A 12,745-nucleotide genomic window follows, 5' to 3' on the forward strand; every position below is an offset into this window, starting at 1 on the left:
TGACCTATATTCTTTATTATCTTGGTGTCATGAAAACGACTTATGTTTAAATATAAATAAATGTATGTCTATTAAATTTACAAGAAAAATAAAATCGTTTTCAATTATTCAATCGACAACAGAATTTTATGAACGTCGAGACAATTCGAGATCTTGGGATACTTTTTGATAACAAACTTAAATTCCCCCATCACATTGATCACATTTCCAAAAAAGCATCCATCTGTGGATTTATTTTGCAAATATCTACGCCATTCAAAAGCCCAAAATTTGCAATTACATTGTATAAATCATTTGTTCGTAGCTTGCTTGAATTTAATTCTATAATATGGTCTCCTAATTATAATATTCATATAAGGCGGATTGAATCAGTGCAATGTAAATTTTTTAGATTGTTAATATTTAAAATTGGGTCAAATATTTTCATAATTAACCATCATGATCGTCTAGAGTACTTTCATATCATCAGTTTAGAATTTAGAAGGATTTTGGCTGGTTAAATATTTTTGCATAAACTAATATCAATTGTATAGGCCCACGATATCCTTGCTCAGATAAATCTTAACCTCACCGTAACTTGCGTACCAATGCTGTCTTTGCTGTAGGAAATTATAAAACCAACATCGCATTCTTTTCCTATTGGCCAAAGATCTTCAGAGCAAAGAACAAAATCTCATTAAACGGTACTGTCGATGTGTTCCTACAGCGAGGACAAGTATTCAAGAAGCAAGCGGTGTTATCACTCCTGACTCGTGATGACACACTTGCCATGTCCGCCTAGATTATGCCATAATTATACCTTTTGTAAATTTAAATAGATTTTAAGATTGTTTACATTTAGTGTTATTATATATATACTCATTAATGCCAATCTATTAGGGCTTCCATTAGCTTGTTGATTGGCTTAAAAAAAAAAACATTATTTAAAATGTTTGACCACAAAGTTATTGCTTTAAATATTAATAATGTCAAACTTAATTGTGCCACAGGACACAGTATTGATACACCTGATTCAGTCATATTGATTAATGTGTCAGAAAAGCTGACAATTATTGTTACAAAATAAAACAATTATAAGATTTTCATAAAAAATTTATTCTCAACTGCATTTAAGGCATTGTTAAAAAGGTTCAGCCTACAAAAACAATCTGGATAAAATACTCGCACCATAGTGTAACGCTGTAATATCTGTTAGAAACATTGTCAAAGTATAACGAAACCCATTAATTATGTTAATTACAAAGATTTCATACGTTTCTTGATATTGCAATTCATTGTTACCTAAAAAAATTTAGTTACCATTACTTTGAAGAAATTACTGGATGTTATACTAGTTACATTTATTTTACGCAGTAAGATCTGATTTAAAATTTTCCAGATTTTCACTAACGATTTAAAATTGAAATATTTAAGCTGCAATTGATTAACTCCTTCTCCATATGATGACCAATCCCTGAATATCACTAGAAGCCAGGAGACTTTCGTCATAGTTGAAGCTGACTCCTAATACCGGCGCTGCATGTCCTAGAAAAAAATAGTAAAATAGCTATAGTTAAGAATAAAGCACATAATTTCAAATGTGGAAGAGTAACAATAATTTATTGATGTAAATATCAAATAATGTCTAATTTTAAATGTACGTTTTTCTAGATTCTCTATTTTTGTCTACATACTAATATATTGTCAGTGATACTGCAATACCGTGTAACTACCAATTGATTTTTTTCGGAAAGGAAATCTAAAAAGCTATTTTTTATTATTTTACTTACGATTTTAAACAACCAAAAATACCGATAGAGTATCAGAAAAACTATGATTACTTAGAATAAAAAGAGCAACAATTTAAAACTAACGGCTCTTAGTGTCCCTATAGCAAATTTATTTCAGAATAGTTTTGTAAAAAAAACATATTACGCGGTATATAATATTAATAATAGTGTTTATGGCCAATTTGTCCCAAGTAGCATATTTAACACAATCACAATAATTTTACAATTCATGTTATTTCTAGATATTAAATTTAAGTTAATAATATGTATTGGAGCAATATTTACATATAGTGAATTTAAAAAAAATATATATTCTTAACATAATGTATGATTAAGAGATGACATGTAAATCTGATTAAGTAAATAAGATTGCTGTACTGGTACTAAAGATTATTAATTAATTTAGTTTTATTTATAAATTTCACATTTTTCAGTGTACAGAGGTTTTTTGATTCAGGTCCCAAACAGCTAGGAATTTCCTTTTTTTTTATTGGATGATGCTAAAATTGAAGTATAAATTAAATGACATAATACAATATAGAGATATATATAATTAAAACAATCCATTCGTAAAACATTAAAAGCTCATTTTATCCATCTCCTCATGAGATATTCTTATATGCATAGAAACTAAGTATTACTATTTTAAAACAAGAACCAAAAATTGACATACATAATTTATTATACCATACTCCTATCCATACACTTTTTTCTTGTAAGATCATGGCTTTTTAAATATTAAACATACACGATTTACACAATTCAAATTTAAGTTTCATATTGTATTACTCGTACATTCACGCCCTTTGTGTTAAATAAACTAATACATATTATTATCTGTCGATAAATAAAATACTTTGAACCAAACCTACCTTGTAGTTTGTTTACTACAGGATGTTCGGGACTTGACTCAATGTCCAGGAAATAGACACAGGAATCTTCACTGCCAGAGACGACACAGATTCCCTTTCTGAAGGACATTATTGGACAGAATGTAGACCTGACAGGATGTGCAGTGTGCATGTTGTCAAACTTACGCACCAATATAAGGCTGCCTTCTCTGTCGACGACTCTAAAAAAACAATAAAAACCGTTTTAATCCCAGCCTATTTTGCATTAAATAAGCAAAAATATTAATATATGTAAATGGATTTTCTTTAGTGCGATAATTTCATAGTAACAGACTTGTACCCGAAGAGACTGATAAATTTCAATTTTAGTGCTGACTAACTAAAACATTTGAAAATATTTGTATCTTATAGAAATTAGATACATAAGGAGAGAGTGTGATTGCGAACTATGTATTGCATACTAATTAATTGTAACTTCAAAATCAGCATTTGTGAATTATCCGCTAAAAACACATTTTTCTATCCTCCTCAATAAATGCTACAAATAGACAAGTCATGCATTCAAATCATCGTTGTATGATTTTAATGAATTAAGACTCATCTGTTTGTAGCATTCATGGAGGATGATACAAAAATGAGTTTTTAGAGGGTAACTCACAAATGCTGATTTTGAAGTTATCTAGTTGCAGTCATTATGACCTCACAATATGTTCTGAAATAAGCTTAGAAATGCAATGCTGGCGCAAAATGTTGTAGATTTTAGAACCCCGTAATAATCAAGTATTCAGGCGGATGAAGAATACAGTTCTGTGTGTGAAATAGAGCCAGAAATCCTCGTCGAGTGATATCAACTCGATGGCTACTCACAGGTAAAAATCCTGAAAAGGGAAATCAAGTGGAGATAAGTCAGCTATGAAGTGGTTGGTACTTTCGCCAACAATACTTGGGGTCCCGGGTTTAATTTCTGAGAAGGTCCACATAAAATATGAATTAAAGGGGTGTTTTTACAATGCAGTATTTCAGGTCCCTGGACTGGCACCCGAAGTGTAAAGCTGATCACCTTACCTGCATATAACATGCACACAGGTACAATAAACTAAATAAATGTGATGGCAATTGGTAGAAGGCAGATATTTTTTTGTGAATTACAGTACAAAACACCCAGGCTTGAGAAAAATCACGGTTAATTTTTGTGTTGTAACAATCCACCACCAGGCAGGCCTCCTATAATAATGAAAGTTAACAGACTTATCTTCAGTTGTCTATAATATAAACAGTACTATCCATGTGTTCCTACAGCAAAGGCAAGCATTCAAGAAGCAAGTGGTGTTATTACTACTGGGTTAAAGATGACACACTTGCTATGTCTGCCTAGATCTTGCCATGACCATGGCTACGACAGTAAATATTGTTTAGGTTAAGATTTTTTATGATAAGATTGTTTAGGTGAAGTTTAAAGAATATATTTTATATCATAAATGCTAATCCATAAGCCTGTTGATTGATTAATTTTTTTTTTAAAAAGTAAAATCTAGTTTTCTGTGTGAAAGATTCATATGCAGACAATTTTCTTTTAATGTTCAATAACATAAATAAAATTCCGTTTTACTTTACAAACAATTGAATATAACTCTTTTAATTTCCCATTGTGATACGGGGCCTTGGTGGGGATAATGGTATGATGATATCACCTGAAGAGGTTGACAGAGTTGTCAGCAGAGTTAACAAGAAGGGCCGGGTGGCGACAGACCCACGGGCTCCACGATATACAAGTAACTCCACCACCGACCAGTACTCGCCGCATCTTACTCAAACGGCCAGTCGCTACGTCACACTTGTAGCTTATGATTAAACCCTGAAAAAATTTGTTTATAAGATTAATATTCAATATATTCAAACAAAATGTGAACAAACATTTGACTGATTCTTAATTCCAAGCTGGAAAGATTTGAGAATTCACCTTATCATTTCCTGCCCAAAACATACGACCACTGGAGTCGCACGCAATTGATAATACTTTTCCACCAAGTATACTGCTACCCCCTGTAAATAAAAATACATAATATATCAAATGTAAGTGTAAGAAAAGCTGCCCGAAAGAGTTTTCTGTAATCTGGCAGTCTTCGCATCTTTGTGATGAAAGAAGGTAACCCAGGAGTACATAATATCGCGGGATAATTACTAGAACTAGGTAACTTCAAAATCAGTATTTGCAAATTACCCACTAAAAACACATTTTTTTATTCTCCTTCACGAATGCTACAAATAGACAAGTCGTGATTCATTCAAATATGAAGATTTAAATGCATGACTTGTCTTTTTGTAGCAGTCTTGGAGAAAGATACAAATATATATGTGCCTTTAGTGGGTAACTCAAAAATGCTGATTTTGGAGTTACCTAGTTGTACTAATTACCCCACGGCATGTACTTCATTGGATTGAGGAAAAGAGGGAAGTGAAATCTTCACTGATGGATTAAATTGATTGGACATGATCAATTCGCCAAAACGATTACAAAACTTTTTTAATGCGTTGAAATTCTTTTTTGAAGCCACTTTTATAAAAGGGCCACGAATAGTAGCGAGAAGCTCTATTCGGTATTTATAGAGAGAGGAAAAGGGACAAGACTACAGGACATATTCAGAAGATTGATAAGGATATCCGCAGCGGCAAGAAGAGGAATCACCAATATTAAAAGCAAATAATATTTCATAAAATTTACCATGAACTTATAAAAACTGGGTAGTCCAGTGATCATGGATAGCTCAAGGAGATTTTAAGCGCTGATGGATTGAGGAGAAAAAATGGAAAAATAGATTAGAGCAGCTGGAAGGAAAATAATGACTGCAGAAATATTAACGATGTAGGAGGGAGAATAAACATCTCTTATCCTTGTAAAAATTTTAAAAAGCAGGTACGTAGTCATTTAATTTGCTATTTGGCACGAAATTTATAATCATATGCAAAGCACTCTTTTAAATAGTTTAAAACAATAACTACTACATGAGTTAACCGAGTTAAACGATAACTTCTACATGAGTTATAAAAGTTTTGTTACCAAATTGATATTACAGAAATATGTAAGGGTAATTCATTGTTTTTACCTTTTGGATAAATTCCAGTGGATACGTTGAGTACTTGAATCATTCCTCTCCCATTTCCAGCCTGATATTGTTGTTAAGGCTAATTTGAGCTATGAGGGTAAATTTGAATGCCTCTGACATAAAATAAATTCATTGACAATGTAGAACTTAAACTCATTCTAATTTTATTGATTGAACCGCCATGCACATTGTAGTAGCGCTTTATGATAAATGAGGAAGTTTAGTACTCGGGAAATTGGATATAAAAATGTTTTCTTAAGCGCAGTTAAAATTAGAGCATTTGATTCTATTAAAAGAACACAACAATAGTTTCGGAAGAGCACTCCTCCCATCATCTGATACTATACTACTAAACTAAAATTAGTAGTAATTAGAAGTGATACTTAACTAAAATTATAATTACATAATACTATTCACAGTGTAATCATAGTCCATATGAAAAATATATGTGTAACACTAATAACAATTTTCACTCTAATTCTATTTAAAATATTGTAGGGCAAACGTAAATAGCCATAGAATTTTTATGTACTTTTTCAATAAATTAGACTATTGTATTAATTTTTGTATGTTGTTGAAGAAAATCTCCACTGATAAGCCACAGTAAGTGACTTGATAATACAGGTGTTCTTTAAACCCTGTCCCATCCGAAACCACGATGATCAGTGTGGGCAAGAAGACATATTAGCATATTTAAAATAATATTTAGAAGACAGAATTTTATTAAAAATGAAATTTTAGAAAAAAAACAAATGGTTGCTTACTTCTGCAGGGAAGAAGCGAGGGGGGCGTGACCATGTGGTTGAGGGTGTATCAGACTCCCCCTTCCTCGCTTCTCCCTTGCAGAAGTTAGCAACCATTCGTTTTTTTAAATATTTTATTTTTGTAAATTTTATTTGTTCTAAAAATTTATTTTAATGTGCCAATATGTCTTCTTGGTCATACTGATCATCGTGGTTTCGGATGTGACAGGGTTTAAAGAACACCTGTGTATGCTAAACATTTTTTGATCAGATTAATTTTGTAATCAGATTTTTTAAATACATACATACAAGAAATAGGCTTTAAACTGTAAAGGATACTATGACCATGTTGTTATTAGCCGGTTGGAATGTGCAGCACAGCATTTCACTGTTGAGTTGATCCACAACTTTCCGGAGACATTTCTGGTTGGCGACATCCCACAAGCACAGCGTTCCATCCAGGGAACATGACACCAATAAGTCATTTGACGCAGACCAGTCACATCCTAAAACAGGGTGATTCGATTATTAAACTTTGTGGATATTGATGGCCTTAGAATAGTGGTAACATTTTCTGGCTTGTAAACCAGAGAAAGGAATACAACTCGAGGACTGCTGTACAGTACAGTACAGACATAAATATATGTTTAATACAAATAAATTACAATACAAGTGCAAATCACTAGTAAAATTATGAAACATCCGAATCACTACATAGATGTCAACAAAGATAATAGCGAAAATACTTTTGAAAGGACAAGATGGAAGCCTATAAATAAATAAGCAAGGCAAAATAGTTTGGTTACTTTACCTTTGAGACACTTGCGCTAGTATAAAATTAGCATTAATGTTTGCACAGGACTGAATGATTTGTTATTAAATTAGAATTGACTTGAACATGTATACTTTAACACCTTGCCCCGTATAATATTTGTTAGAAGATAATACACTGGGTTTTCATTTAACATGGAGAATAAGATCCACTAATACCCTGTTAAAAAAGTGCACTAAAATAAATAATAACGATGGATAGGTTTCCTCATATAAAAATCAATAGTGGATATATATTTTTTAAATTTATTATTGTTTATTGTATCACTATCTTGCATTAGATATGCCCATTTTCGCACAATTGGTACATCATCGTTTTCATCACTTGAAATTCCCAGAGCCTTCCACATACCTCTTTACGCCTATTGAGTAGTAAATGTATGCAACGGGTGATAGAAAGACCAAAAACGAATACATAGTATTACTAATACGCATTAAGCGCCCACCTTTTCCCGAAACTGATAGTGTCTTTTTTCAGTTTTGCACATTCAATATCAATTGTTTATATAAACAATATTTTGAGTTTGTCCAAATTTTTATAGACAAGGACTGGATTCAACTCTCTGGGGAGCTGTTTAGATGCCTAGACTTCTATATTACCTTCTCTTAAATGTTCTTCATCTCTGTTGTAATATGTTAATTATTTATATGTTAACTGGGCGAAAATGTAATATTTCTTAACAATCAAACCGCGAAAATAACAAAATATAGAAACTTTAAAAGTTTTCATTGTACCACTCACTGCAGTAGGCAATTTGTGATCAATCAAATAAACATGGTCAGTGCATTCACCTTATTATTTAAAAAATATATAAAATTATATATTGTGTTAAATATTGAGACTGCATACCCCCGCAACATTGTAGCATTGTATTTATTATGAAAAAACGTGTAATTATACATTTACATATTTAATTATGTAATAACAGATTTTTTGAATAATTCATCTCTGTTGTCCTTACTAGAAAAAAAAAAGCTGTAATTGGCTAGTCAAAATGACAACAATCATAAGCCCTGAAAATGTATAGACTTCCGTATTTAATTATCACAAGTATTTTATTTGTCTCAAATTATTGTTCACATAACAGAAATGCAGATAATAGACATTGAAGTGATGTCTAAAACAGCAGAAAGAAGTGCTTTCGACACAAAACATGATAATTCAATCACATTTGACATTGACTAAAAATGGTTACACAACAAGGTAGAAAAAATATTATATTATGTACATATATACCTGTCACACTTTTGTTGTGTCCTCGCAGAACAAAGCTAACTTGAGGAGGTTTAGCGGTTACATCACAAACTGATACGGAGCCATCGCTGGAGGCACAGCAGAGGCGGGAACGATCATTGTTGGCAAACTTTAAAATGTTCACTGGTTCTGTGTGCTTTAAACAGAAATATAAATCAAAATTACAACTTCTATTTACTACACAAAGAAGATCTTGTCAGAATAAAAAAACATTTTCCATGACATTAAATGAATCTCAGTTGCTCAATTTGACGTGGTTTAAAAGTCATTAAGCAACTTGACCAATCATAGTGGAACAAGATTAATTTATCGCAGTCAAGTGGTGTTTGGCCGCGCGACATGATATAGCGCTTCCACTTGCGCATGTTTCATGCGGGATCTTTTACTGAAATAAAAATGGAAATAATACGGCTCACGTTTGGTAAAATGTCTTAAATTTAAGGGAATGTAATATAATATAATAAACTACCCAGTAAAATTAAATTAAATAAAACATGGCTGTTTAAAACTTATGCTTTGCAAGGTTTACCTTTTCCTAGAGAACTTTAGTGACAACTATATTTGAAAGTATTTTATTTAATTATGAAAATGCTTAAGTTGCTTGTTTAGTTTTGATTTATTCATTCACGATCATGTTAATCATGACTTTGTCGTCATAATATTATGTACCATGTTCAACAAATCTTTCGTTTAAACTAAATGCGTATGTTTAGTTGACTCACCGACAGGCACTAACACATTAACATAGGCTTATTAAACGCTCGAACACACTGTACGCAACTTACTTGATCAAATATGTGATGAACTCCTGTAAAGGCATAGTTTTGTGAAATAGAAGTTTCTGGGCCACGCTGAGAACGAATTCTCAATAAATCACTACCAGATCCATTGCTTATCTATAAAAAAAAATATATGCACAGATATACGTATTTAAAATGTTTTTTAGTTTACACCATGGAGGTACAATGTGTTACCGTTTGTTGAAATTCCCAATGCTCTGAAATTATAGTGTACTTTCTTGTATATACATACATATATTAAACATTAAAAGATTCACATATGGTGAGGAACACTTATATAATTGTGTTAATGCTGCTAGTAAATATAATAATCATATTCAAGATGTTTTTATTTGTGAGTTTTATGTATTTGATATGATGATTTAATTATGTTTAATAAGGCATGTTTCAAAATCATATAAAATGTCTTCCTCGGCACGGGACAGCCCAGTGAGGGAACATTATCTTTAATGTAAAAAGAGTAATACATAAATTGTAAAAGAACAAATGAAATAAATAAACAAGGCAATCTTACTATGTATTTAATTTTATAACCACTTACTCGACTGTACGATCTGGATTTCGATACATTTGCCGGTGATGATAAGTACTCACTGGCTGAGCCATATTTCCGTTGCAAAAGCTGCACTCTTATATTCAGGTATTGCTTTATTGTATCAATGTCCTGAAACATTCATAAGAAAAATCATTAACGCAAAATATGAAATAGCTATCAAAAAGTGGATAATGGAAACGGGTTGTGCATGAATTGAGGAGTGGATCAATCTAAGTATAATATCAAGTATATTGTATTTATTCAGAGAAAAAAACCAAGGACTAGTAATTCCTAAACCACATACTTATTAATTCAGACTCTCTCTGATAACACTCTAGCTACCTATATGGATGTTTGTTTTTAATGAAAACTATTGCCATCTCACGAAATGATGCAATAGATCCAGCGTGATATCATTAATCCTTTTTAGTCCTTTATGGTACAGATTGTTTGGAGTTGCCTTGATTCTTGTTTTTGGATTCTGAAACATCCACCTCCCCTTGAAAGCACGTTTAGCACCTTCAACATATTTTTTCTAGATATTTCTTGATTGAATTCCATGGTTAATAATTTTGACATAAAATATGTTTCAGTAAATGATTTACCAGTTATGAAGTTGTCTTCTTAGGTGAAAATTCTCGTTTGACAACAAATAAATTGTAAAACTTATTCAAGAATTGATGTTTTATATAAAAAAATTATATCTAGCGAAATGGTTTATATGGTACCGTATGTCAAAAAAAATAAAAATTCCTTGACTCCATATTTTTAAATAAAATAAATATAACACAACTTTGTGTTTAACCACTTTTTTTCTACGGACCGGTTTCAAAGCTACACAAGCTTCTTTATCGAGGTATACTTACTAATGAATTCCATCCTATTTAATTTCTTACAGTGATTTCTAAATATTACATCGACACATATGGAGCCAATAAGTCAAGTCTTTTTGTCATGTTGTTCCTAAGATGGGAAGTGAATTGGAAAATAAAATAGGATAGAATTCATTAGTTAAGTATACCTTGATAAAGAAGCCTGTGTAGCTTTGAAACCGGTCAGTCGTAAAAAAAAAAGTGGTTAAAAACAAAGTTGTTTTATATTTATTTTATTATAAAGAATAACCACAAAGTTAGTGCTTCAAATATAAATTTTGAACAAATGTTTAATTTTTTTTAAATATACATTACTTCTTTTAATATTTAAAACAATACAACAACAACAAACCATCACGCCGTTTCCCTGTAAGGGTAGGCAGAGAGGATAGAACGCCACGTCACTCTATCTTTGCAGTCATATCTCGCTTCCTCTACATTCATACATATTCTCATGCTCGGGATTTTTAGCTGAGAAGGGCCGTTGAGTCAAACACAGTCATATGCCCAGGATTCTGCTTCTATAGAGTCAAACCATGAAGGATTGTACTTTTTTTTATTGGGATAAATTTATAGTTATAAAAATAGATTAAAAAAATTAATGACTAACCTTAGATTTAGCATTTTCTCTGAGAAGTTGATTGCGACGTCTTATATAGAGAGTTCCTGTAAAAAGCTTGAAGTTATTAAGATGATGATATGGCCTTTTGATAGTTCTAAACAAAGCATACAATACTTAAATTCATTAATAAGAATAATGTACTTTTTGCAGTCATTTTTAAATCGCGCTATCGTAAAACCAACAAGGAAAAATAGAGTATAAAAAAAGAAAGCTGTAATTGTCGCATCCAAGTTAAATTATTTGCTAATAAACGTATTAATAATAGAAACAACAAAAAAATACTTACTGAAGTTGGGACAATTTGGAGCTCGATAACCATTGTATTTAGCATCCAAAGCAAAAATTTGCTGTTGGAACGCAACCGCCATAGTACTTTATTGATGCGGTGTATGCGTGTCTCTTTTTTGGACGAATTTACAGTTTCAAAATAAGTCAAATTGATTGCAAATAAAATACACTAAGGAATGACGTATGACATTAATGAAAATACATAGATATTAAATGACACAAAAGTGACATAATGGTGGTGTTGTTGTGACGGATAATATGACCATAGACTATATAACTAGACGGCGGATAATATGGACAGCGTTCAAAATGAGAATTTTAAAAATACTAAAATCCAAAAATAATTCCCTTGCGGGAAAGCAGAAAAATAGTAACAGGTTTGGCTACCGGACACAAGGTCCTAGGCTCGATTCCCGAGAGTCGACAGAAATATAAATATAACAGTTTTTCAGTAAATTATTTTATAATGCTTGCGGACCGTCCAGACCGGCGCACGAAGTGCGAGACTTACCATATTTTCTTCATGCGTCGGATTTACGAGCAGAGAAAGGCAGAATAAATGATTTGTAAAATTTAAACCAATGAAATTTAGAATATATTCGTATTCAGTGCAGCTACTTTTTGAAGGGTATAGGATATAAAGGATAAATGTCAAAAAATGAAGTTCTGAGATATAACGTTTTTAAGTTTTCATACCTCTTGGACATTAAAATAAACTTATAAATATAAAGGAACCTGCTTATTTTTCTTCTTGTTCAACACTTGGAAAGTACAGCCTTTATGTCAAATTTTATTAAACTGTAAGGTAGATCAAGTGAACTGCTGTTAGATGCCATTGTTAGTAAAGTTTAAAACACATGAAGATTGATATCCATCCTTTTTTGCTTTACTCTTAATTTGAATATGACATACAAAAGGTATGTATTGATGTAATCTATAATATACGAGTAGATATGTGTTTTATTTCACAAAAATCCACAAGCACACAAGATTTTTTTCAATTCAATTAAACAGACTGGTGAATATTAAACAGCGTGTAAAGCTGATTATAAATATGAAAATGTCATTTATAAAA

At 31.6% G+C, this 12,745-nt stretch overlaps 1 protein-coding gene across 1 annotated transcript; it reads right to left on the minus strand.

The window, feature by feature from the left end:
- Positions 1-1,076: 1,076 nt before the first annotated feature.
- LOC148283163 (WD repeat-containing protein 13-like) lies at positions 1,077-11,918 on the minus strand. The gene is made up of 11 exons (XM_088223932.1): positions 11,669-11,918; positions 11,371-11,426; positions 9,895-10,017; positions 9,339-9,449; positions 8,536-8,689; positions 6,807-6,973; positions 5,725-5,785; positions 4,581-4,663; positions 4,312-4,475; positions 2,642-2,841; positions 1,077-1,524 (listed from the first exon to the last, which is right to left on the minus strand). The coding sequence occupies exons 1-11, from the start codon at positions 11,748-11,750 to the stop codon at positions 1,424-1,426; spliced, it is 1,302 nt and encodes a 433-aa protein (XP_088080058.1). The 5' UTR covers positions 11,751-11,918; the 3' UTR covers positions 1,077-1,423.
- Positions 11,919-12,745: the final 827 nt, after the last annotated feature.

Source organism: Micrasema longulum, unplaced genomic scaffold (genome assembly GCF_059751315.1).
Source record: "Micrasema longulum isolate JH-2025_06_02 unplaced genomic scaffold, ASM5975131v1 h1tg000259l, whole genome shotgun sequence".
Classification (NCBI taxonomy): Eukaryota; Metazoa; Arthropoda; class Insecta; order Trichoptera; family Brachycentridae; genus Micrasema; species Micrasema longulum.

What these genes read in the sequence shown, in the direction of transcription:
- LOC148283163 (XM_088223932.1), bottom strand. Translation starts at nt 11,750, where the DNA reads ATGGCGGTTGCGTTCCAACAGCAAATTTTTGCTTTGGATGCTAAATAC. An exon ending in GAGAAAATGCTAAATCTAAG is followed by an intron (nt 10,018 to 11,370) that starts GTTAGTCATTAA and finishes TGAATGTTTCAG; the next exon opens with GACATTGATACAATAAAGCA. An exon ending in AACTCTGTCAACCTCTTCAG is followed by an intron (nt 2,842 to 4,311) that starts GTGATATCATCA and finishes TTGTTTTTTTAG; the next exon opens with AGTCGTCGACAGAGAAGGCA.